The sequence below is a fragment of the Marmota marmota genome, unplaced genomic scaffold, assembly GCF_001458135.2.
Source record: "Marmota marmota marmota unplaced genomic scaffold, marMar, whole genome shotgun sequence".
NCBI classification, from domain to species: domain Eukaryota; kingdom Metazoa; phylum Chordata; class Mammalia; order Rodentia; family Sciuridae; genus Marmota; species Marmota marmota.
The window spans coordinates 6,848,391-6,875,568 of NW_026000016.1; the positions used below are offsets into that span (position 1 = coordinate 6,848,391).

At 40.4% G+C, this 27,178-nt stretch overlaps 1 protein-coding gene and 1 long non-coding RNA gene across 22 annotated transcripts in view; one reads left to right on the forward strand and one right to left on the reverse strand.

Annotated features, from left to right (window-relative positions):
- Positions 1-18,905, forward strand: part of Pard3 (par-3 family cell polarity regulator) — a 626,126-nt gene extending 607,221 nt beyond the window's left edge. For all 20 annotated transcript variants that reach the window (XM_048809090.1, XM_015483461.2, XM_015483455.2 and 17 more), the window contains 3 exons: positions 247-367; positions 9,991-10,118; positions 16,895-18,905. In XM_048809090.1, the coding sequence (XP_048665047.1) occupies positions 247-367; positions 9,991-10,118; positions 16,895-17,288 (643 nt within the window). In that variant the 3' untranslated portion in view covers positions 17,289-18,905. The remainder of the gene's footprint in view (positions 1-246; positions 368-9,990; positions 10,119-16,894) is intronic.
- Positions 1-25,020, reverse strand: part of LOC125618434 — a 72,694-nt gene extending 47,674 nt beyond the window's left edge. For both annotated transcript variants that reach the window (XR_007349697.1, XR_007349696.1), the window contains exons 1-2: positions 24,750-25,020; positions 22,737-22,835 (exon numbers count right to left, since the gene is read on the reverse strand). This is a non-coding gene — a long non-coding RNA (uncharacterized LOC125618434). The remainder of the gene's footprint in view (positions 1-22,736; positions 22,836-24,749) is intronic.
- Between the last annotated feature and the right edge of the window lie 2,158 nt (positions 25,021-27,178).

Below are 27,178 nucleotides of genomic sequence, written 5' to 3' on the forward strand. Positions count from 1 at the left end.
GGGGGGGGGGGGGGGGAGGGAGGAATATCTAAAAATACCATATATCCTCTTTGATATCTGTCTGAAATAACTGCAATAAGCACCAATCCTAAGAACAAGATGAAAACATTAGTCCAGATACAGTTTTAAAAACTCACTTCCTCTTAAATAACATCCTTTCACAGCAAGTTGCCATTTTCCCTAGCAACTGCAGTTCACAGATCATATTTCTGACAGGTGTTCATTGTTGCCCCTTGTCTCTTCCAGCAACCGATCAACTCCTAGCAACCATGATCGGATACAGCGTCTGCGGCAAGAGTTTCAGCAGGCAAAGCAAGATGAAGATGTGGAAGATCGGCGACGCACCTACAGCTTTGAACAACCATGGGTTAGTATATGGCTCTTCAGCACAACGAAAGTCCTACAGCTTCCCTGCAGTAAAGGACCCAAAGCTATGATCTCAGTCCTTTAAGAAATGAGACAAGATGGAGCCAAATTCCTTTGACCTTTTAACATATTGACCTTTTCCTCATTTCCATCTGGGTTTCATCATTGCTAATTTCATTTTATATCTTGTTCCACCATCTGTCCATTGCATAATAGGTTTAATTAGCCTTATGACAAGACATAGCAAAAATATTCATGCTCTCAACTGTGTATTTTTATTAACTTTAGTAAATATTTTTCTATAGAAACATCAGAATCAAGAGCCAAACTAAGTTGAACACATCTATCTCTATTTGTGTCGGTGAGGCACAAAGTACAGTGTTTAATAATTCTTGATTCTTGAGTCTCAATTCTCCCTCATTCCCCTTGGGTATTGTTAAATCACTCTCATTTATCCATTTACATCTCTATTCCAGTCTATCCTCTCTGCACAGCTTCCAGAGTGATCTTTCTGGAACAAAATTTCAAATGTTTTTCTCAATACCAGACCTGTGTCCTTTTCTTCTATTTTATCCTAGAAATGATGGCATCTTTGTGAATAGAGCAGACTTGAGTTTGAGATGATGAGGATTTTTGAGAGTGAGTCAGTTAGAGACAAATAAATAAGCTGATTAAGGTAGAAAAATCTATGTCTGGGTATTCCATAGTCCAATCAACATAGTAAGATAACCATGACTAAAAATGCTTAGAGGAATGGGAAAAAAGAAAAATGAATCTGTAGATTAATTCTCTGATGGCGAGTGGTAAGATAGGCATGGCAAAAAGTTAAGGAAGTCATTCTGGAGTCCTGGTGAGATACTGGTGCAGCTTCACCTAATCTGGGCAGGGTGACAAGTGTACCTCAAGGAAGGATTGCCTGAGAGCTTGGGAGTATGAAAGAGTGATTGGAAATTTAGGGATTTTCAAGTCTAGGAGGTTATAGTCAAAACACTGTATATTTTTGGATTCCAAGATCTTGAAGGTGCCAAAGTTCTGGATAATGTTGAGATCTAAGACATGTCTTTTGTGCATGAAAATTACAGAAACAGACATTAGTGCCAATAAAGTTGATGAGTCCAGTTTGGATAAAGTGTCAGGAGTAGAATTAATTACACTAAGTTTTTGAGAAGCTAGGGGCAAAAGATTTGAAGTAAAAACAAATGATCCTATTTTATTTGTAGAAGTATAAACCATCCTGCTGAAGCAGAATTGAGGGTTAGCTTTATTTTAAAGGGAAGTAGAGATTAAAGGTAGAAAAGTAGTAGGAGGCTTTGATGCTAGATTAAAAGTTGGAAAAGGGATGGTACCAAAACAGAACACTGATCCACTAGCTAGTTGGCCCGGCCCTCCAGGCTTCAGTTTTCTTATTTGTTAAGTCAGGAAGATTAGAGCAGGTGATAGATACTAAACCCTGTGATCATATGAAAAAAGGCAGTTAGGTGTGCAAAGCAGATACAGGCAGAGCTCCGCTAGTTGAATGCAGAGGCCACTGCGGATCTAGTTAATTGCTTTCAGGATCAGATCTTCTTGAAGTGTTCTCCATAGATCAGATCTTCAGTTGTTGCCTGGAAACCCATTGGAAACACACATTCTCGCACCCTGCTTCAGACCCATTAGATGAGAACCTCTGTGGGTGGGGCCCAAGGAACTGCATTTTAGCAAGCCTCCAACATTAAGAGGCACACTGTTCTAGAGTCTGGATGGTCTTTGAGATCCTTTTGGTCCTAATACCTGACATCCCCAATAAATTACATAAAGCAAGAAACCCATAAAGTTTTCTGATTAAGGGATTTAATAATTATAGTGGAGTTGAGGAAGATTAATTTCGAGGTGAAAGGAGAAGAAGGAAAGTAGTACTAGGTTGAAAGAATTCACTTTAGGTAAGGAAAAAGGGACCTTAAAACAGGCAACTGGCAATGTGCAAACAGCATCCTGGAGTAAAAATAACTCATGAAATCAATCCTTTGCCTTATTTGGGGAGGTTGAAAAACAAGTTTAGCAAGCCTAATATCAATGAAAATATCGAATTGTCTTCTGCGACAATAGTGCAGTTTGTGGTATTTTTTCCTAAGGCATTTAGTTTATTTTTCTAGATGATTAAGTAAATCAAGTCATTTCCATGGTAGCAACAGGACAGAATTGTTTTCATCTCCTCCTATCATTTGACATAATCCACTCCATCTACTCCCACTAGGTTTTTTAAGGCAGGATTTTTTTGGTGATATATGGTAAATATGTTCTTAATGATGTATATTTGCATAAAGGAACTGAGAAGAATGAAGAGCATATTGTTAACCCGAAGAAAACAGCAACTGCAGGTGGAAACAGTTGTCACACACACAATGGCTTATCATTCCCATACTCTACCATGGAGAGCAGCATTAGGCCATTTTACTCTACTGGAGAGTGTGGATTTCCAACCAGCATCTTTACAACATTTGTCTGTTTTTTTTTTTTAACAAATTATTTAATTTATCAAGTTTATTAGGGTTTACTATGGTTCAGTATTATGCTTAATACTAAGAACAAGAACAGGAAAGAAAGATTGTCCTTAGAAAACCACAGTGGAGCTGATACAAAGAAGGACACTGTACAATATCGAAGGGACATGATGCGTAAGCCTGGGACAGATACACAGAAGAGAGGCCCATACCAGTTTTAGGTAGACAGGAAAAGTTTGAAAGAAACCCTCTTGGAATATATTTTAAATACCTAAGTTTGAGAAGTAGAATGACATATCTTTGGGAACCAAGGTTCATGAATTTGTATCTGATTGGTGACATTGTATCACATGCAAAACCTCCAAGTTCCAGGCTAAATGAGGGTTTCCTACATCTTAGCATTGCTGAAATGCTTTTCATTAAGAGAAGTCAAAGTCATTCAAAATCTGTGTTTTGGAAGTTTTTAAATAAGATTCTTTTCAATAAGAGCAGTGAATATATTGACATGTATTTTTATGTTGTCTACTTAATATGAGCAGTTGTTCTAGGGAAAACATTTGAGATAATCTTGTACATTTGGAAACTCACTACTGAAGGTCATAGGCCAAATTTTTGTCTATCAAAATACCATTGGAACTTTTAGACAGACAACTTGGCTTATATTATTGTTTCCTGTAATGAGTGAGCAGGGAATTATTACTTGGATGACAGGCTTATTACCTTAGGAAAGGAATAATTTCCTAAATTGTGGGTCGGAAGTTGACCTTTTCTTTTTTTTTAATATCTAAACAATTGGGATCTTGCTGTGGACTTTCCATTCTACTGATCATGTAAATGAGCTTAAAGTGACTATAATTCTGCTTAGTGTATTAATTTTCATACCAATTCTCATTGTTACCTTAGTAAGAGCTGCTCAGTTCCAAACGTAATTTGGTATATGGTTTTTATTAGCCATTTTACAAAATGAGCTTTGAGTATCTTGGACTCCTTTCTCCTCTTCCCCTATGTCTTCTGACCTTGCAAGGTCACTGTGTTTGGAAAGGATGAGAGCATGATCTCACCCATTGGAATGGTTTGTAATCATTTTAGCCTTATGGAGCCACAAACTCATCTTCAAGCTGTGTGTACAACTTAGACCATATTAGTCGAAATTGTCATGCTTGTTAGAAATGCCCACACACAAAGTGCAACCAGATGTGTCACATAGAAAAATATCCAAGCCAATTATTTTACATAAAGGGTAGGATGCTGCAGAAAATTTATCCAAGTAGCCCTTTTCAATTCATCTATTTTGAAAATGAGCTGCACAAACTCTAGCAGTATAGAATGCACCTGCTCATGGGCCTTTGTTCAAAATAATGTTTGGGCCTGAGGGAGCTGATTTGTGGCACAAAAAGTCTTTAGATGAGCATAGGCCCAGAAAATTTCCTCAGCTCCATAATTGAAGTCAATTCTCCCCCAAGTTGAGTAAGAAGAAGGAAAAGCAACTTCTACCTCTCAGAGTGCCAGGTGCAATCTAAATAAAGCAGCAAGTTGCTTTCAATCTGTCTTAAGATAATGGAACAATAGCTGAGGTTAGGGCTATTATTACATAGCTCAGATATGGACAGAACTTAGCATTGCTTTTAAAAGAATTAAATTGCAGGCTACACACATAAGTACAGTATGCTGTTAAAACTTTGCAGATATGAGTGTTGCCCACAAGAAAACTTGCTGGCTGAGACGATTGATAGATGGGATAATGGATCCTTTAATAGCTATATTGCTAAATCCTTTCCATCCCAGGTTGGTAGTGAAAGTAGTTTAGTCCTTCAGGTAGAAAATTGACACTCTGCACCATGAATATCCTCTTCTCCCCCGAGCTTGCTTTCTTCCTTGCTGTCTTTAAACAAATAACAAAATCTGCACTTTCCTCCATTTTCCTGGACCTTAATAGCTCTTCTTACCCCTTTTAGGGTTTTGCCTCTTTTAATTGGCAAGACAATTACAGTGAGCAGCCACTCTATGCTCCTAGATTGCCTCTCTATGCCTAGGGATTTGAGAAAATTGTGGTCTTCCTTTTGTTTTCCTCTTTTTTAAGACTTGAAAGGTATCTGCTGTCATTTCTTCATAGTGGCTTCCATGCTGTGACTCCAAAAAATTCTGATTTCATGACCCCAGCTCAAACTGGGTGGCAATCACCTGCCTTAGAAACAGACCTGGAAGAAACCATTCTTTTTGCAAAGGGGTACCCTTTGCCCATAGAGAGAGCCTCTATGCTTCTACAAAGTAGATCCCTTCATTTTTAGCACCATGACCTCTTCCCCCAGCCAAACCTCCCATGACCCATAGGCCATTCCACCACAGAGGGTTAGGGTGGCAGGAGCTCATGAAGGAGCCTTTGACTGCCATTAGCACCTGACCTAGAGGGCCTGGCTTGTTCTGTAGAGTTTCTCTTTGATTTTCAACATACTTGTTGATTAAGGTGTGGAAATCAAACAGACCCAAGCACTAATGAGAAAGATGAGAAAAAGACAAATACAGTGTCAAAACCCAAATGTGCAAATATAAAATCTTTACGAGGGAAATGAATATGCTCTGCAGATATTTTTAAGCCATGGCTCAGGTTCTCCGTAGCAATTAAGATTTTCAACATTCAGAACCCACAACAATTTAATTGCTGTGATGGGGCAGAGGGCTAAGAAGCCAGGGCAGATAGACAGAAGTGGACATTGTTTTGATTAAATGTTGTAAGAAGTCTACCATAGAAAATAATTGCCACTATTATCAATGATCACTTTTAAGGAAATAGTTTATACTCTTTACATGGTTTGGTGCATAAATATTATTTCTACCCTGTACCAAATCTTTAAATTGCCATTTTATCAGATTATGAAATTCATATTAGAGTCATAAAACATTGGGATTGCCAAAATAAGGATTCTCAATCTTAAAGGGATATCATTGATGATTTTATTATTATTTTTATCATCAACTATTCTCATCATAATCATTCATGATAGGTTTACATCCAAAGCACAGTAACTTTTCTGTATTTTATTATTTATTTGTTTGTTTATTTATTGGATGGGTACTAGGGATTGAACTCAGGGACACTCGACCACTGAGCCACATCCCCAGCCCTATTTTGTATTTTATTAGAGACAGGGTCTCACTGAGTTGCTTAGCACCTCTCTAAATTGCTGAGGCTGGCTTTGAACTCGTGATCCTCCTCCCAAGCTGCTGGGATTATAGGCGTGCACCACCGTGTCAGCCTATTATTTTGTTTTGTATATATGCCCTGGGTCATATATAAAAATTTGGAGATTTGTTATTATTCATAATTTTATAGAAAGCCAACTCCAATTGATCATTTATATTTGTGTATCTATATAGACATATGCACATATGTATATACTATTTTTCTTATCTTAATGAAGAAAAATGGTTATTATAAAGATTATTGAATATTTTATGTAAATGTTAGTAAACAAGTAATGATTTTATTATGAACATATACTTCTATAGCAAGCTGTAAAAAAAGAGTCTTACAATGTTACCTATATCTAATTAGTACTGAAACTTTGTACTGTTATATTTATTTTTATTCGTTAGCATATTAACTATTTTGCATTTTTATTTTTGTATGTTCCATTTTTATTTTGGAAAAATAAGAATGATTTTAATTAGTTGAGAGATGCTTAGTTAGTGACTTAACTCAGTGAAACTCTACATGGAAGATATTTATTACACAAAGTGATACCAAAATTGTCTAGTCTTCTCAAATTTCAAATATTATCTCTTTATAATCATAGTGAAGAACTTTTGTAGCTCCCTTATTTCAAAGGCAACATGAATATTTTTTACTTGTGGTTTTAAAAATAAGGCATGAAGAGATTCCAGAGTACTATATAATAATCATATTTATTTCTGTTTTAAACCTTCCACTATTATTCTGGAATTGGCATTCTTAACATTTTTTTCTCATTTATAAGGTTATTTTTTTGTAACCTATCCCATCAGAAACAAGGCCTGGGTTATTTGTAATTTGTACTTCTAAAACAGAGCCTCACCTCATTGTCTGAAGAATCCCCAGGACTATCACAAGTATGTCTACACATGCATTTCCATGTGCAGTTATTACATAGTGTTATAGTCATCAATAGTGCTTTCCTTGAAAATATGCAGTTTGTAAGGTTTATTTCTTTAATTTTGTGACTTTTGCACTCAGACGTATGAATTTGTCTCTGCCATAGGAACTGAAGTCATTGTATTTAAAAGTAGGATTATCAATTATAAAACTTCCCATAATTTACATGCTTATGAGGTCTTCATTGAAATCGTGAATAGAGAGGTCTTTTTTTTTTTTTTTTTTTTTTTAAATTCAGGCCAAGTGTAAAACTTGCCAGAATGATTTTATTGAGTTGCTGCTATGGGATGGTTGTGAATGCAATCTTCCTTGAAATGTGTGGCCTATTAGAGTTTCATCTTAAAGATAACGGTAATTATCTTAACTGACCTACCCTTTGCATGCACTGGAAAGAAAAATGGAATAAGATACTAATGATGAAACTGATATTCATATTTCATGATATCAAGCCTGGTAGCATGAAATATGTCATTTTGCTAATACCAGATTCATTCACTCAATTAAAGTTTATGGGCCCCAAATGCTGATAATTTCATTACTAGAATTCATCAGGATCCAAGAAGATGCTTGCAGCTGGCTTTGAGCTGAACAGTGTCAGAAAACACACAGTTTAGGAAACAAAAACCCTTCAACTTCTTTTTTTTTCTCTGTCAGAACAAAAATTTCAGGCTACTTAGAGAAAAAGCTTAAAAATACACCTGAAATTTCTACAAGACCTTGCATTTTCTTTTCACATCTCTGCAAGCAGTGTGTCACAGAACAGCATGAGCTTACAAAGCTGGTTACTAAATCCTGCTGCAGAATGCCACATCCTTCAAGTCGGCTTGACACATGTAGATGGCTTATGCTGAGTGAAAAGGAAAGGAAAGTGCGGTTCTTTGTGAAAGTGTACTGGGAGCTGTGTAGTGCCTTCTTGCTTTGCTTTCTCTCTGTCCAGTGGCTTCCCTCAAGCTTCCCCTGGCTCCCCAAAAACAGCAAAACAGTTCGGTAGCCTATTTGGTGAGTCTCAGCAAGTGTAATGGAAGTAAATGTCTGTCTCCTTGAATGGAGTTGATGAACAACTGGTTGATGCTTTGTTTGCATAAGCAGAATCTCACTCAGAGAAGTGTTTTTCTTGCTGAAGGCACCACTGATGTGTTATTTGAACTGAGTTGTGGAGTGAGTCTCTGAACACACATTTGTCCCAATGAGTGTGGTTATAAACATCGACTAGTAGAGACCAGGGTATTATAAAGCCTAATCTTTACACACATTATTTTGGTATCAGGATATTTTTTAATATGCTCACTGACTATACCCATATGCTTGGAAATTTTTGTCCTGGATATTGCCTCATTATTGCTTACCAACAAATAAGATAATGCTGGCCTGGCAGAAAGAGAACAATAGATGCCGTTTGATTTCTGTTCGAACAAAAGCCAACCAGAGGAGACATGTTACCTTAACTACTGTCCAAATGAATACTAAGATTTTTTTATTTTAGAAAATTATTATTGAGTCAAAGTCTGCCACTGGCTTTCAACTCCAGAAGAAAATCAATAACATGTTCTTAGCAGACATTCTTCATGTAGATATGCCTCTTGCACGATGTTGCTCAACACAAGGGGGAACAGAGGTTAGCAAGTGCCGGGAAGGATGACTTAAGGGCACTGGCCCTGGATGCAATGATAAACTGTTGCTGGATGTTTTGTTATCTTAGAGGTATCGCCTTCTGTTTCAAGCAGAGATACTTTCATTTCCAAAGACCAGATCTAGAGAGTAAGCTAACAACTGTCAGTGAGAACTGGAAACATTCTCAGGGCCTCCATTTATACAACACAGTGCAAATTGAATAATCCAGTTTTGGTGAAAAGTACCAATCAAAAGATGACCTGCTGACCAAACTGACCAAGCCAGGAGAATTGAAAATCTCTCTTTAGGTCCTAGCTTCTGGTAGTGAAGAGGGAATGACTTATATGGCTTCCTACTGCTAGACTGAATATACATAAATACCCCCAAAATTCACCAGCACAATTGTTCTAGTTAGCCTTTGTGTTGCTGTGACCAAAAGACCAGGCAGAAACAACTTAGAAAAGGAAAAGTCTATTTTGGCTCACGGTTTCAAAGGTTCAGTCCACAGTTGGGTCAGCTGACTCCATAGATTTGGGCTTGAGGTGAGGCAGAGCATCATGGAAGAAGGGTATGGAAGAGGGAAGCAGCTTAGAACTTGGCAACCAGGAAAGGCAGGGGGAGGTGAGCAAGGGAATGTGTGCCCAAGAGCACTCTGCTCCCCAGGCATAAAATATAAACCCTAAAGGCACACTCCAAGTGAACGACTTCCTCCAGCCATGCCCTATCTGCCTATAGTTACCACCGGGTTAATTCATCAATGGACTAATCTACTGATTAGATATTGGCTCTTATAGTCCAATCATTTCACCTCTGAGCATTCTTGCATTGTCTCACACACAAGCTTTTGGGGCACAGCCCATATCTAAACCGTAACAACAGCCAACTTTCAAGTGTGGACTTTTGGAGTTACTGCAGCAAATTATTATTTTTTGGCATTACCATCTTCTAGTCTTGGGAGCAACTTACTTTCCTGAACTTGCTGTATCCACAAGGGATGTAAACTCGTATCTCATGTCCGTATTTCACAAACCTTATTGAGAAGATTAGCAGGATTGATTCCTCCAGTTTAAACCTGTACTGAAGCCAAAATCAAAATTTAAGATGAAGTACTGGGGGCTCTGAAGGGCAATTACATACCCCTTTTCTCAAAGAAACTTCATCTGCGGGGGGGGGGGGGGAGGAATTCCCAGAATTTACAAAATATTTCTTAATGCAATTTATAAGAATTGAAATTGGGGGCTGGTGTGCGGTTCAGTGATAGAGCGCTTGCTGGCATAGGCATGGTGTGGGTTTTCATACCCACCAATGCCAAAAAAGAAAAAAAAAAAGTACAGTTGAGTAAACAGTCACTTGATGTGTGTTGTAGTTCCGGTCTTGATAAGGAACTGTGCTTCTCTCCTGCAGCCCAGCTCCCGGCCAGCAGCACAGAGTGGCAGGCACTCTGTGTCCGTAGAAGTGCAGGCGCAGCGGCAGCGGCAAGAGGAACGTGAGAGCTTCCAGCAGGCCCAGCGCCAGTACAGTTCCCTGCCTCGGTAAGCACTGGTGGCTAGGTCTTGAGGTCTGACCAGGCCTTGCAAAAAACACTCCTTTCCAAATTGCACTGGCTTCTCCAACCCTCCTCTGCAGTCACAGCAGAATTGTAAATGGATGGTTGCTTAGCTCAGGGAGAGCATATCTTAGCATATGACAAGACTAGAAAGAAACGTATTTCAGAAGATGCCTACATTTTTACCCAACAGCTCCATAACCAAAAGGGAAGCAGCATGACACATGGAAGACTGGGCTCAGGGGCCTGACCTGGGTTCTAGTGTTGGCTCTGCCATTTTCCCTGTGGCTGCAGAAAAAATTTCCAATATCTGAAAAATGTAATGATAACTCTTCTTTTGCTTGGCTCATAGGTAACTTGGATAAATAATGGATTATACAGCTAGAGCTTGGTAAAAAGAGAGAAGGGGATGAATGCTCTGTTCACTTAACTTTTGTGTGATCAGTAGACTCTTAACAGGGTTTTTTGTTTAATATTCTGGGAGAGCATATCTTAGATCCTTGAAACATGCCTTTAGTTTTTGAAATTCAAAAATATAATTAAAAAAGAATATAAAGGCATTTTTTTAGCTTTTTATTGAAGTGTAATGTGATTTCAGTGAAGTACATATTTTCAGTGCACCAATCTTAAATGTACAGCAAATGAGCTTTGCCTCTCTACACATTCATGTAACCACCAGCTGGGGGAGAAATGTAACATTTACAGTATAGCAGAAGATGCCCTCATGTCCCCAGCCCCCTTACGGTCCTGCTATTCCTGCTTTTGCTCAGTGTGGAAACACAGAGTCCCGGGTGGTCCACTCCTTAGCTGACAACCAAGAAAGGTTGTGTACTGAGCTCCCCAGGAAAGACACCCATGTTCCAGCTGTTCTCTGTGAAATAACTGGAAAGCTCTCAGGTGACTCATCTCCAAGACTGACTTCCACTGATTACTTCCACTGAGAGCCATGGAAGTATTTCTTCCAGGCAATACATAGTTAATAATAAAAGTGCTGAAAAACATTCAACTTTTCAGACTTCCCCAAACAAGTCATTAGTGTAGTCACAATGGTTATACACATTGGTTGTCCTGTTTCAAAACCAGGAGACAAATACATTTTGAGTATCAAAAGATCGGATTGCCATATTGATGTCAAGTAGCCTTTTATGAATTTGAAGGAAACAATTTTGTGAGGAGGCAAATGTTTATCTGTGTGTACTTGACTGACCGTGTAAAAGTCATATTCCGATTTCTACTATGGTGAGTCCCCTTAAATATTAAACAATCACCATAACAGCCATGAGGGATTTCACGTTGACAGGGGTCAGCCAAGGGAACATGAGTTTGAATGGAAGTGTCCGCCAGGACAAGTGTCATCCACCAAGAACTGACTTGTTTAGTTGTTCTTTTTCAATCCATAAGGCTCTATCTCCTTTGAGCAATAAATTGTTTTTTAAGTAGAAAGATTACCCACCAGCAGTTATTTAGGCCACTCTAGCTAAGAGTTATTGAAGTTCAGTTCTTGAGAGGTCTTTGGAAATCATCTTATTTTGTAAGGAAACAGCTCAGAGAAATGAAACTTCCCCCAAGTTCACACAGCTAGCCAAGTTCTTTTGCCATAATTTAAACCCAAACTTGCACATGCCCTAAATCATTATTTTATAAGGCCCACCTTGCTACCGAGAGCTTTTGTTCCCAAGTACCGGGTGTTATTAGGTGTAAAGTTCTCCTGAGCTTAGAATACGGAAGAAGGGGCCACTGTATCAAATGCTAAGCACCATGCACAAGGTTTCCCTTCTCCCAACTTGTTTGGCTTGTATTCAAGAGAAAAGGTGGGCACGATCTTGTGGATGAATAGACATACTTGGTGTGGCCCTGACTCTATAGCCACATAGGTGAGCCATGGCACATGGCTTGTGTGAATGGAGTTGCAGGGCCCTTGCTCTTGTTTGTATTGGTAAAATGTTGGCTTCGTATAGTTCAGGGTGTTTAAGAGTATTTATAAGAAAGGAGGGAGAACTATAACAAAGTATGTATAATGAGAGAAGGAACTTGAAAAATGTAAAGGACTAAGGAAAGGAGATAGGAGAGATGCTGGTGGGGAGGGCCTGGAAAGCAGGACCTTTAGGAAGGAAGAGAGATACTAGGATCTGAGGACTGGGAAGAGGAAGAATGTCAGTGAGGTGATCCCACAGAGCTTGCCCTGACCCCATTCCAAAGTAGCTCTTATAGTCTGAACTGAGCCTGTTATTCAAGTCTTCTTCCCCCCTTCACTGTGTTTTTTTAATTAATTAACATTAATTACCACATAGTAATTGTACATATTTATGGTGTACAAGGTGACCTTTTATGCATATTTGTAATGTGCAATGATCAGAGCAGGATAACTGGCATGAGTATCATCTCAGATGTATACATCATTTATGTTTGAAGCATTCCCAATCCTATTAGCTACTTTGAAATATTCAGTTAATGGCTGTCAACCATAGTTACACTGCTGTGCCCCTCTTCATTCTTTACCCCTCCTTTACCACCCATATACCCCACTGCTCCACACACCTCTTCCTTCTTGCCTTGTCCCTCACACACACCCCCACTCCCAGCACTAGTAGGACTGCTCACATGTACAAACACAAGAGAGGTGCTTCTGTGATTACTAGTACTACTGCTTTTTAGAGTTTTACACAATAAAAAAGAAACTTTCCCTCTGGGCTAATTGTAGCTCCCTATTTTTAGTCATTGTATTCTATTTAGATATGAGAAAAGCAGACATCCCCAAAATAGTTACGTGAGTTTTGGCAAAAGGGGTTGGGAGCCTTCTGCATCATGTTCTCCCGATTCTCTTCTTTTAAGAATAACTTCTCAGTGTGGATCTTGGTATTTGTGAGGAAGGTAAGAAATGGACAGCCCTACCCCAGCTTCTTTCCTTGCAGAGTAGTACCACTTAAAGCAGGCTGTGTGTGGCGCAGCCATCTGAAGGAAGGTGAAGGACTCAACCAGCAGGTCAGAGGGGGACTTGGAACAACCTACATGAGCTTGGGTCATGTCCAAGTTTCTGACATGTGCTATTCTTCAGAGACACTTGACCTCTGCCTTTCGGATGTTGACAATTAGCAGAGTTTTGTCTAAACAAGTTGGTATGGCATTTGAAACCAAAAAGATTTCACACACACACACACACACACACACACACACAAACATGCAGTTACAAAGTGGAGCATAAAGTAAAACAAATGGTCAAGTCTTGGTATCAGTTGCATTAGATAAGGTGGTTTGAATTAGAGGAATGTATATGGGCCAGACTAGTTTGTAAATTCTAACTGTAATTAAGGAAATCCATGGGCAGAATTCAGTCACATTTTGAAATGTCAATGAGAAACACTAGCCAGGTGGTAACACTAGTTTGGGAGGAAAGGGGACCTGAATGGCCCCACACTTAATTCTCAATCAGGCTAGGATGTTTTCCTTTTTTTGATTCCTAAATTAGTTCCTTACCTTAGTACCCAGAAGGCAGCTGTCACAGTGAGCAGAGGTGCGTGCAGGCAAAGTCGATGATAGAAGGGCACTTAGGATCCTTGATTCAATACTCCTCCTGTTTTCTTTTCCTGCTTGAAGTTTCCTTTTCTTTCTCCCTTGCCTTGGCTGCATGTCTGCCGAACGGCTCTGCTGTGCATGCCTCCCCGCCAGCTGCCTCTCTGTGCCCTCACATGTTCTTCCCCCCAGGCCCATTTGTTACATCTACAGCCTGCTTGTCAGCTTTTCAGCTTTGGTCTTTTTCTCTCTTCATCCTTCTTGTCCTCCTAAGTCCTTTTCTAAGGTCTTCAGATCTTTGGTTTATGTCCTCTCCATGACAATGGGCTTCAGGCCTTATGGGAGGTCACTGTAAACATTCGGAGGTGATTATTGCCAAACCTGGATATGTGTGTTAAGTGGATTCCAGAATCTCCAGTGGGCTCTTTGTGGGACCAAAGAAACCTAGATGTTGCTTGTAAAGAAATCTGATGAAAGGAAATTGATGCTTTTTGCTGTTGGCACCTGTGACCTTTGGCTGAGGGATCCTGGGGCAGCAGGGATAACCTCAGTCTCCAAGCAAGGACTTCTTCTGTGGAAGTGGTATGGAGTGGTCCTTCCTTACTATAGGTTCATTACTTATTCTCCAGTATCTTTCTCTGCTCCATGATCTTTACTTCTAACCAAGGAAGGGAAAATTAATAGTGTTTTTTAGCCTTTTACTGTGGTCCAAAAGATGCCCCCTAAAACTGAGAGCCACCTCTTGAAAGGAAAAGTAACTTTGTGTTCAAATTGCTTCTCCAATACTAAAGGCACATTATTCACTTTTCTAAGCACTTTACATGGGTGACATTAAATTTATTTCCCCCCACGACTTTATTATATGCCCATTTAACAGGGGAGCTAACTTGGATCCAGAGAGCATAACTTCCCCTGGGCCACGTGGCTGACATATGGCAGTTTTAGGATCTGAACCCATTTTGTCTGTTCTTCAGCCACTCTCCCCCTGTACCCTGGTGCCTGAATGTCTAGTTTTCTAATGTCGGAAACTCCTATTGTCTGCTTCCTTTTTTAAAAAAAAATATTTTTTAGTTGTTGATAGACCTATATTTATTTTTATTTATTTATATGAGGTGCTGAGAATAGAACCCAGTGCCTCAACATGCCAGGCAAGTGTGCTACTGCTGAGCCCCAGCCCCAGGCCCTGCTTTCTTTTCTTGATCTCTTCAATCAACTCATTGTTCATCCTTTCCTTAATCAAGTGTTTATTGATAACAGTAGCTTCCCTCCTGAGAAAGTTTGGGTGTATGTAAGTGTGGGTGTTGTGTGTGCACATGTGGGTCTGTGCATTTTCCCCATATACATTCTTTCAAACCTCAGGGCAGTTTGCTTCCTTCCTTATACTGATTAATTTGAAGAAAATTTAAGCTATGAGAAATTCATTCTCCCACATCATCATAATTTCTACCCCTAACAAACCTTAGTGAATTCTCAATGCATTTAAATATAGCAAGACTATATCTTTCTGGGATCATCCAAAATTGAACTCAGTGGTGCATAGCCACCCTAAAGTGACACCCCAGGCCTCAGGAGTTGGGAAGGAAGGGCATTCGTGGGTCTCAGTAGGACAGGAATGAAAAAGAGTTGAAATTTCTGCAGTCTATTTCTGATTATCTCTAGATTGATAACCAACTCATAAAGGAATCCCCCCTTGTTGCTCAGATATCAGTAACAAGTTCGTTGTTTTAATTAAAGTTTCATGATTAATGTCAAATCCCTGGTTTCTTGCTGACACTTTCCATCATTCACGTCTCTAGGCAGATTAATTTATGACTTTTTAAGTGAAGATAATCAGTGCTTCAGGCAAATAAACTCTTCCATAAAATCTAAGGATTCTTGCCTGGGCTGATTGTACAAATGGCCTGACTCTTACTAAAAGAGGGCCAGATAGGTCTCCTGTAGACTGTCTAATTAATCATAGTTAGATCCAGAGGTGGTACTGGACATTAAGTTCATTTTCCATTTTGAAAACATCCCCAGCTACATTTTAGGCCATATGGAAAATGGGCAGATTCCATCCCAAACCATATTGCTGGCAGTTTGAAATGTTCAAAAATGCAAATTGCTCCATTCCTGTGGGAAACCCAGTGGCTTCCCAGACCTTATTTTCCTTCCTCAGGCAGGAGTCTTTTTGAACATTCAGCCGTGTTGTGTGTGTTGATGCAAAAGGCTGAGCCGTGCATACTGTCGCCAAATGATTTTCTTATTGATAAATGGAGCAATATATTTTGGTTTAGTACTCAATCGTCTCTTCCCCCATCTTCCATTTTCAAGACAAAAAATTAGGGCATGTCTTCCTTCCTGGCACAAAATTGTTTTACTTTATCATAGCCAATCTTATTGTAAATTCATAAAAGCATCTTGGGACTTGATAGTAAATTAAAGATGTTTCGAAACAATGATGTTTCCTGAAAATCATGTGCAACTTTATTGTAGAAATGATTCAAATTTGAAATTTCTGGATGACTGATTTATTTCTCAATCCTAGGGTGACAAAGTGAGTTAAGTCGGTTGCCCTGGCCCTTGGTGAAGGCAAAGTGTGTAAGAAAATAGTGCTTACCCTTCAGGCTTCAGGCTCTCCCATCCCGATGGGCTTGTGCTCTGAATAGTGCCAGTTGCTGACATATAGAACTTGAAAGTGGGCCTTTAAGGGCTGCCTGTTGCATTTTTAATCACAAAGGAATTTAGACTTAAATATTACATAACTGAACTCTATTGTAATCCATTACATGTACTTCATATTAGCTAGCATTTCTGGCACTATGGTGGCAGCTGTGTAAAATATTTGTTTTGCTTGTTTAGAATTGAATTGTAACATCCTAAAGCAAGCAGCAATTATTGCTATAGTTGATGCTGCCAAATCTCTAATACTCCCATTCTTGCCAATGTGTCTAAATTGCAGGAGATATTGTTACCCTAAGCAGGGCAGATAGTACCTCGCCAGATGCAGGAGGAGAGCCCTATTTCCAAATAACTGCCGAATCTGTTTTTCTCTCTCTTGTTCTGTGTTTGTTGACTCTTTGGAAACGCTGAGCTTGCTGAGGACAGTCGTCTTGCAATTCTCCAGTTCCTATCATAGTGTCTAGTGCACAATTCGTACAGGGTAAAATTTGTCAAAACGTGAAAATACTGATTCCACCCATTCCTTCCCCTTTCCTTTCCTCTCTTCACTTCTCTCAACCTGCTCACTAACCTTTGGTCTTTGTTTTCTAGGCAAAGCAGGAAGAACGCCAGTTCTGTCTCCCAGGATTCCTGGGAGCAGAACTACCCGCCTGGTGAAGGTTTCCAGAGTGCCAAGGAGAACCCCAGGTACTCCAGCTACCAAGGCTCCAGAAATGGCTACCTGGGAGGGCATGGCTTCAATGCCAGGGTCATGCTTGAGACCCAGGAGCTCCTCCGCCAGGAGCAGCGGCGGAAAGAACAGCAGATGAAGAAGCAGCCTCCTCCTGAGGGACCCAGCAACTATGACACATATAAGAAAGTCCAGGACCCCAACTATGCCCCTCCTAAGGGGCCCTTCCGGCAAGATGTGCCCCCGTCGCCTTCTCAGGTTGCCAGACTGAACAGACTCCAAACTCCTGAGAAGGGGCGGCCCATCTATTCCTGAGCACGAGGAGAACACATGCTTCATGTCATGCAATAAAGGACATTTTCATACAAAGACTTGTATTTTGGGAGTTTTTTAAAACCTTGATGGTACTATGGAATATTTCTGTTGTTGGTATCAGTGCCTTTAAGCAGTGTGGGCAAAGAAACGGAAGGCCTTAATGTCTTTGCCGCTATGTCTCAAGTGTCTCTTTCATGGAAGGATTTCCCACCATCTGACAATCATCTGTTCGAGGCATCCACACCCTCTGCATCTCTCTGGAATACCTGGGAATTTTGGCCTAATGCATAAGATATCCATGGCTTTGTTGTTATGGTCCCATACAACTTGGGTGACAGATGAAGCTGAAGAAGGTGTTGTTGATTCTTCTTTTTCCCCTCTTAGCTATGAGGGGACATCTCAGTTTCTGGTGGATGACAGTGGATGACATACACCAGAAACTGGGACTTGCCAGTACTTCACAGCACAGTCAATTATAGAACTTTGTAATCAGCGTGGGTTTCCCTTCTCTTTCTCAGCAACTTGTATCAGGAAAGTTCCATCATCGTATTAAAGAAGCTAAGCCATATTCCAACACCATTTGGTTATCAGGGGGGTCCTTGTGTAACTGCCTTATAACTCAACATTACCAATAAAGCGATGATTCTAGTCTTGTGTTTATAAATACACTTGTTCAGTCATGTCCCTGACATGGCACAGCTCTGCTTAGGGAACGAGGGACATGGGAGTAACCAGGTAGAGGAAGGACTGGGCCTGCCTTGAACCATGTGGAGGGAGGGGGGAGCTGAAGACAGAATTCTCTCAGGAGGAGTATGGGCCAGTACATCCCAATTATTATTTTAGTTAGTTTTTGTTGTGACAGTGTGGAAGGAAGGGCATAGAGTGGGACAAAGATAAATCAGTTGGTCATTTTTGAATTCTAAAAATGGATCTCTCTGTAGTTCTTAAGGTCGGTTGGAACTGATATTTGTCTAGTATATCCACATACTGTATCCCTGCCTGGTGATACCATGTCTCTAAATAATTCTGCCATGAAACATAAAAGACAAATAAGGGAAAAGCCATTCCGCATTACACAGAGAACATTATGGTGTCCCAAAACAGTAACAAAAGATTGCTCTCGTGTCAATATTTTATCCCACGTGCAGGTCACAAGGCCCTCGGTTGCTCCCTGTTTTCATCTGTCGGTCTGAACGTTCTGTATTGTAAACCATGGCTGGGTTGCTAAAGTGCCTGCGAATCCCGATGTGAAAAAAGCTTGAGATGAAAGCTCAGCATAACGTGTATAACAAAAAAGAAGAAGAAAAAAAAAAGACATGTATTGATATGCCTATTCTTTTTTTTTTTTTTTTTTTTTTTTTACTGGCACATTGTATTTTTGCGTCGACTTGTTTTTAGAAAATACGTGAAGTGTCCACACATACCTGTGTCTCTTTTGCATTTCTGTGTAATGGTTCTATTTGTTAATAATGTGCAGCAATGTTTAAATGGGGTTACCAATGTAAGCACGGTGACCTTGGATGACAGTGGCTCTTTCTCACAGCCTTCCCTGAGCTGTGAGAAACAGCTTTCCCTGTACATATGAGACTTCTAATAAAAGGCATATTTCTTCCTGTTCTTTGTGGTGTCTGTAGTTTTCCTGTAGAACCTCTCCTAGCTGTTTTTTTTAAGTATATTAACAGATGTGATTTTTTTTCATATTTAGTGAAAGTAGAAAATTTCTTATGACTTTTGGGTGCACACATGGAAATGGATGATTGATTACTTATTTGAACACCTGAGGAGAGAGGGATGGAAAAGACAGGAGCTCTTTCTTAATAGACAACTGGAAGACCCAGGCAACATAAAGAAGCCTGAAGAATTCTGAACTGAAGGGGCCAAGATGCTAGGACAGAATAAAAGAAGAATCATACAGTAAGCTACATAATATTTCCATTGCTGCCCTTTGCCCTTTTGGGGTTGTTTTGGCAAGCCAGGTATTTTTGGTGAGTTCTGGCCTCACTTACAGCAAGCCCAGAAAAAGGTCCAAATTCGACTCTCCTTCCTATACTGACCTGGATCTTATTTTCCAGATCACAAAACAATGTTTTGCTACTTCTTTTAGATGGATTAATAATTTGTACAGTGAGTCAAAGGCATGAAGGGCAATACATCCCTAGGCGTGTCTCTGCACAAATATAGATGTGGTTCCCAGCCTAAGGTCATGCTTTGCAAGGACCCATCCAAAATGCCCTGTTTGTGGGGGTGCCCAGCATCAGTTGGTTTTCATGGCAGCCCTCATCTTGTCACTAAATCAAAGTTCTGTCACCTTTAGTAAGGAGGGGTGCGTGGCAAGCCAAGAAAATGTCACCTTTTGGGCTCTGATGTACATGGCAGGTGTGGGGAAGTGGAAAGGGAAGATGGACAGATTTGTTGATTTTGTCACTGACCAGGAGGCCCATTGCAAATGCCAAAACTCACAGACTATTTGTCTCAACTGACAGTGAGAGGCAGAGCAGGAGAGGTAATGTAGAATGTGGTGGGGACTCAAATCACAAAGGGATTTGTGAATTAAAACTGACAATTTGAGCCGCGCTGGGGAGAGAAGTAGGAAGAGAGATGAGTCAGTGTAGGAGTGAAAATATACCCTATCCATCAATCAGTCCTGTCTAAGTGAACTGACTTCCCTGGTCCAGAACCCTTCCTTCACAAGGACTTGAGGGGATCACCCAGGAAAGCATGTCCCTGAGAAGGCCAGGCCAGATGTGCACTGGCCTCTGCCCAGCACCCTCAGAGAGAAGCCCTGATTCCACAAAAGCGGGCCGGTAGGTGGGCCACACTTGGCTAGGGATGGAAGTTGAGTAACTCAGATATTCCTTGGAAAAGATAGTTCCTTTATGACATTATTAGCACTCTTAGCCTATTAAGACCATAGATATTTATATTAAAAGCATAAATTATAAAATCAGCCTTACCTAACTGTACTAGCATCACAGCCACATAATGAAATACTGAACCCCTGCCTCCTTAGGAAGTGAAGAGAGGTTTATTTTGGCTCACAGTACTGGAGATTTAAGTCAAAGATTGGGTGACCCCATTGATTAGGACATCAGAGTGTGAGCCTGTGTTGAAGCCAGTGTTCACATCAAGAGCCAGAAAGCAAAGAAAGGGAGAAAGACCAGGATCCACAGTCCCCCTTCAAGGGCATACCGCTTAGGTTCTGCCTCTCAAAGATTCCACAACTTCCCAATAGCACCACCCTGGGGACCAAGCCTTCAACACACGGACCTATAGGAAATACTCATCTAATCCATAACAATAATATAAGTATCATATTTAACTTAACTGCCCCTCATTTCTTTCTTTGTAGTCAGAACAAAATCAGCTCATAGCTGCAATCCCAGCGGCTGGGGAGGCTGAGGCAGGAGGAACAGGAATTTAAAGCCAGCCTCAGCAATTTAGCAAACCCTTAAGCAACTCATCGAGACCCTATCTCTAAATAAACTATATAAAGGGCTGGGGATATGGCTCAGTGATTGAATGCCCCTGAATTCAATCCCCTAGTACCAAAATAAAAGCACAAAGGCAGCCCAGAGATCAAAGCATCCCCCAATTAACAGAGTAATCTCACTGAAGGAAACCAGGATATGGGCTTCTCAGGTTTGCTACCAAGAAAGTCAAATATATCAAATCACAAAGAGCAAGCCAAATAAATGTTTTTTTTGTTTGTTTGTTTTTTTGTGTTTTTTTTTTTTTTTGTCAAGTAGGGGCAATTATTCCAAATTCCTTTTGAAAATAGGTGGAAATTTCAGACAGACAAACCACTTTCTCAGAATGTTCTTTGTGATTGTTCACCAGAATGAGTCTGAGAAGGAGGTGGCCACAAGTGAGAGACCAGGCGTCACAGTGGATTCTTTGCCCATGTTATTGCTCCGGATTTACCCAAATATGGTGGTCACTCTCAAGACTGCTCCCCCTCCTCCAGTGTTTTTATTTGAAGGTATACATATTTGTACATACAGGCATAGGTGTCATATGTAAAGAACATCTTAATTCCATATTTGTCTATTTTAATATGTTCCTGTTTTAACTCATGAGTCCTTTATGCTCAGATGTTGCCCCCCAGTCAAAAACAAACTAAGATTAAGCCGATAATACTTGTCTCTGGTTTTGGTTGCTAATCATGGAAGGATAAGTTAGTAAGGTTATACTAACTACGTACAAGCAATAAATATTCTCCTTTGGATAGCATAGTGTGCCATAAATTTAAATGTCTGTTTAATTGCTCTGTTTTTTCCTTTTCTTTTTCCTTCCTTTTTTTTTTTTTGAACAAAGATTACTCCAATGATGACATGTCAGGTAAGGAGATAATCTTCTTTTCTTACTTCAGAGACAGGGTATCATCTTAATAAGGCAGCTAATAAGAGCGTTCACAGGTCAGAAAGTGAGAGTGACGGAGATGCTTTAATGGAAATCTACCTTCAGCTCTGAGTAATGATTAGATCACAAAAGCTGATGGAATTAAATTGACTTTTTTAAAAAAAATGTGTAGGGGATGAAGATTGTAATTCTGACTGTAAGTTTTCTTTTTCCCTTTTTAAAAACAAGAAACTGATATTCTGCTTCAGAGCTCATGGGTAAAAGGGAAGATTGCTATTGCCTTCCACATAGAAAGAACTTATTTTCCCATTAGATGAGTTCTTATCTCCAATTATCTTCCCAGCCAGCATTTATGCCTCCTCCTCTCCTTCTTTCTCAGTGTTCATATCCCATTCCACAAGGTAAAAATCTATGAGTACCTTTTGTCAGTAGATTTAATTTCTTTAGGCTAAATTCTATAGTAAGGAAGTCTACTTTTAAAGGAGTCCATTGTGGATTCCTTAAGATTAGGCATCCTTTGTTTAAGAACATTTTTTTTCCTTTCCCATGTTAAGATTTAAATGTTCAGTTTTTATTTTCTGATTTTTTTTCCTAGTACCAGGGATTGAACCCAGCGGCACTTAACCACTGAGCCACATTCCAGCCCTTTTTGTATTTTATTTTGAGACAGGGTCTCACTGAGTTGCTTAGGGCCTTGCTAAGTTGCTGAGGCTGGCTTTGAACTCGTGATCCTCCTGCCTCATCCTCCTGAGCTGCTGAGATTATTTTCTGATTTTAATGTTTTTGAAAGCAAACTTTATGTGCTTTAGCCTGCCCCTCTCCATATGGGTCTATCAAATACTGGACATGAGAAAAATGCAAGAAACAAAGTACTTGCCTTCCCACAGTGAGGTAGAACAATTACTCATTTTCTTTCTTAGCACTTATTTGCTCTCAGGATCAATTAAATGTGTGAAAAAAACACTCTTTCTGAATTGCTCAATGAACTGCTGAGTCATCTCAGCAGTTGGCTTAGAAAAGCCATTTGGAGTGTGCTCCTGGACACTGTGGATGCGTCACATGATCTGATTCTCCCTGGGTGTCACCAACCTGGATGGATCAGCTGCTGGAAGATGGTGCTGTTAGCAGGAACTCTTCTTCTGTCTCTGAAGGCAAGTTCTGCTGCTTGCTAGAAGGCTCCTTCTGAAACTGAAGTTTGGCTTCCATGAGGGATTTTATGATGCAAATATTTTAAGTACAACTTTGAAGGTTTTGCCATTAAAAACAGTCTCACATGGCTCAGGGCCCAGCCGACTGCAAACTACAAGGGGGAAAAGTGCCATCTATTGCTGGCAAGTGACAGGAAGGAAAACAACACAAATTTCTAAACCAATCGTGACCTTGGCTAATGATCTGGTTTCAGGGTTCAGTTCATATCTGACTTGCTTTTATTCAGTTCTAGTTGTCAGCAGCAACATACTTATCACGGTTGTTTATGTTGAGATGAAATGGACAAAAACATCGGCCCTGCAACCAGAGATGGATCAGATTAGGGCTGGCCAATGAATGCGTGGTATTTTGGAATAAAACAACCCTTTGAACTCATCTTGTGAAGCCTTAAAGTGAATTTGTCCTACACGTGCCCTGACTTTGAACTTCGTATCCTGACTTTTCTGAATTTTATCTGCTTGACTTGTCATCCACCGGAGCCCATGGAGCTCCCACTATGGTCCATGCAACCAAAGCATTCCCATAAAATCTGAACCCACAAACGGAGTCTACAAGCTGCCTCTGTTTTCTCACTTTATTTGGTCTCTTTATTTATGTAGCCTTTTATAATTTGCAAAACACTCTCATCTTTGCTTTTTGAGTCCACAGACACTTGGAAGAAGGTTGAAATCATAGTCCAATTTTATACCTGAAAAAACTGAGATTCCAGAATTTTGTGAGCTAGTCAAAACACAAAACCCTTTGTCCTGTCACCTGCCACTGGGATCGATGCAAAGGTTTTATCAAAATCAAAGATTGTGTTGCAACAATATTAATTTCCTTTTTTGTTGGTAATCGTGCTTTTTATTGATGGCGACAAGAAGCACAACATAATGTATAAAGAGCTGTGAAATTAGTAATGCCATGAAAATAAATTCTATTCATCACAATACTATTTATATACTCTTGAAAAAATTATATATGTGTGTATATATATAATAATTACATATACATATGATGACTTATTCACACATTAGGCACAGTGTATCATATATTTTAAATGTCTATTGAAATAGACAATGCCAGGCTTTCATAGGGATTTGCAGACACCACCACAGTCTCTTGGTGACCAGTGCTTCATGTCATACCTCCTTTGCTTCACTGTTTAAGGTTCTGAGAGCAGTAAAGCCAGGTTTTAATGTTGAGAAAATGAAGAGTCTTATGAGATTGAAGATAGCGAACATGTTTTTAAAAATGAGTAGAACTTGAAACATGAAGGATGTAGGATACTGTAGAACACAGAATGGCCGCAGCAAAAAGCCAATCCCAGCAGTTGCATTTCTGAAGCAGATGCAAACGAGACCCCAAATGCTAATCCAAAATAGAAAAGATCGTTGGGAGATTGTGAAACAATAACAATTTGCATTAAATCATCAGCTGCTTTCAGCACAGATGGGAAAAGCCTGTTACAAAATGTTGTAAGACATTTGCAGCGGGTTTCAAGCTGGACACGCATTAAAAACATTCTTGAGCTTTTCACACTGGGAATAAAAATGTAAATCATTTTTAGCGCAGATTTATTCTTTATATTTTCTTTTTTCCCTTGTATTTTATTTTACTTTTGGTAGAGACATGACATAGGAATAGCCAAGGGGAAATGATCCATTTGCAGAGTAGGATAGATAGAATTTATCTTCAAAGAGGTAGAATATTAATTATGCATAGAAAGAAACTTTTAGCTCTGAGACATTCCCAATGAAGCGAGTGGCTTATTTCACTCAAGATCCTAATCAAACACAGTTGTGATATCAGAGAGGAATGCTGGCAGTTGCTTAGTGAGTCACTCTGAGCGAGCATGGGGCAGAGTTGGAATGGCTCACTGCGACCCAAGATCCTCCCCTGGGGTTCCTTCACCTGTGTTTCAGCTGGCAGTGAGGGTTGTATCCATCCTCTGGTGGCCAAGGCGATTTCTCCTCCATTGCTCCTTGAAGTACACTGCAGGGGTTGAAGGCAGAAGCCAAGAGCTGATGCTATGGGCCCATCTCCTCTGATCCCACACCCCTAGAGAAGATCCCAGACAGCCACAGACTCTCCCGTCTGGGAGAACTGGCTGACCCCAGGAAACTAGTTTCCAATAACTAATCTGGCTGAAGGAGGCACTTCCCCCGGCTCCAGCTCTCCTTCCCGTAAGCCAGGAAATGTGCTCTCCCTGCATTAGGGGGATGGCTCATGAGGGACTTCTAATCTCTGATTGGTGACTTCATATGCTATGTTAGTGTCTTCAGCTGTGTATCTTAGATCCTTTTAGGTGTTCCCTCTGGATTAATTGGAAATCGTGGATATCCTGTTTGTGTGATCTACTCACGCTAATTGTAAGGCCGTGAAAGGGCCAATATTGATTTTTTTTTAAAAGAAGAAGCCACTTTATAGGAACTGAAACTTAAAATGTAGAATTCAGAGTCGCTTTAGGAAAAATCATTATCTCTTATTTATTCATTCATTTGTAGCTCCCGCTCTATGTTGGGTGCTGTGTGAAGTGCTGGGAACACGCTAGAGACTAGCATGGCCTTGTTCTATGGGTCATGGCTGTATAACATCCAAAGGGTGGCACTCAGCCTGGAGAAAACAGAGCAGGATTCAGGGACAAGCAATGAGAAGGAGCAAGGGAGCTGCCACTCTAAGTGGAGGGGACGGGGACACAACTGAGCAGAAATCTGAAGGAGGGGGTGCATCCACGTGGCTATGTGAAACAAGAGCATGCCTCAAGGAAGGAACAGCTCAGGTGCCCGAGTAACTGTATGCCTGCCACTTTCAGAGAATAAAAGTGGGCTCACGCCTAGCGTTTATTTTGTCAGGTGAGTATAGATGAGGAAGAGAGGAACAAAGAGTTTATTATGATCATTATCATATAAAAAGTGAAAAGGAGAAAAGGAATCACGTGAGGACCCCAAACAATGTTCATCAAGGAATGCTTGGAGTTGGGGGATTAGAGGTGCAGTTAGTGGGGTGCTCTAAGTAGAGATTCTGGAGGGAATATTGGTGAGAAGGATACGGACAGGCATGACCTGGCTCATGGTGGTCGACGTGAAGTGGAAGACAAGATCCATGGAGGTGAAGCCGTCCAAGAACGGAGGCTAATATGTCAGGAGGATCTTCCTCATGAGGATCTGAGTTAGTGAGGTTTTCATTGCTGTGACCAAAATAACTACAAGAACAACTTAGAGGGAGAAAGGTTTATTTTGGCTCACAGGTTCAGACATTTAGTTCATGATGGGCCAAGTCTATCGCTCTGGGCCCAAGGGAGGCAGAACATCAGGAAGGACGGGCATGATGGAGAAAGGAGGGATCCCTTCCAGGACACACCCCCAGTGACCCACCTTCTCCAACAGAGCTCCACCTTCCTCCAGTTACCACCCAGTTAGTCCATTCAAATTGATGATGTTACAGCTCTCATGATCTAACCACTTCACCTCAGAATATTCCCTACATGAACATAGGACCCATGAGGGGACGGCTCAAATCCAAACCATGACCGTATTGAAATCAACATCAACAACAAATACAGGTGTAAGACAGGGATTCAGGTGCTAGAATCTTCACAGAGTGGAAATCTATAGAGGATTGCAGCAAGGAGTGAAATAACACAGTCTAATTAACAAGCTTCAAAGGAGCAGTGTGGGCGGGCTTATTGAGAAAGCAAAAAATAATATCCCAGAAGTGTCAATAAGAACTAAGACACCTATCCTATCTCCAATCCCCAAATATGCATTGTGTGAGTGAAAAACAGCCTCCACGGGGAAAGCTGTGCATGTTATTAGAGCAAGAAGAGGGTGGGGGGCATACCAAGCCTTGAGGGAGGGGGAGATCACTTTCTGAGAGTGACCTAATGAGGGGAATTTCTTGGGCTTCTTCTGATATCTGAAGGAAACAGGGTTTCAGGGCAAGGTACTGTTCTGTGATCTCTGAGAGGAGGTTCAGTTCTAACCATTCTGTGCTTTTCAGGTGGCAAGAAGTAGGAATCTTGCAACACAGGCACCTCAGCCCAGGAGCAAGGTGTCTTCTATCCCTGCAGCCCAAATTCCCAAACCTGCTTCCTGCCTTGTGTCTTGATGACAGGCATGTTCATTCATTAATTAATCAAGGGCCTACTACATAATAGTTGATGTTTGTCACTGGGTATCTAGTGGTGAACTAAAGAGACCTTGAGGTTCCCGTGAACATGACAGATCAAACGCAAAAAATAAACTTACTGATACACTAAATAAACACACTAATAGATGCAGGATGGTAAATTGTGATCAGAGTTCTAACAACAAAATTACTATGAGAGAATAATAGGGGAG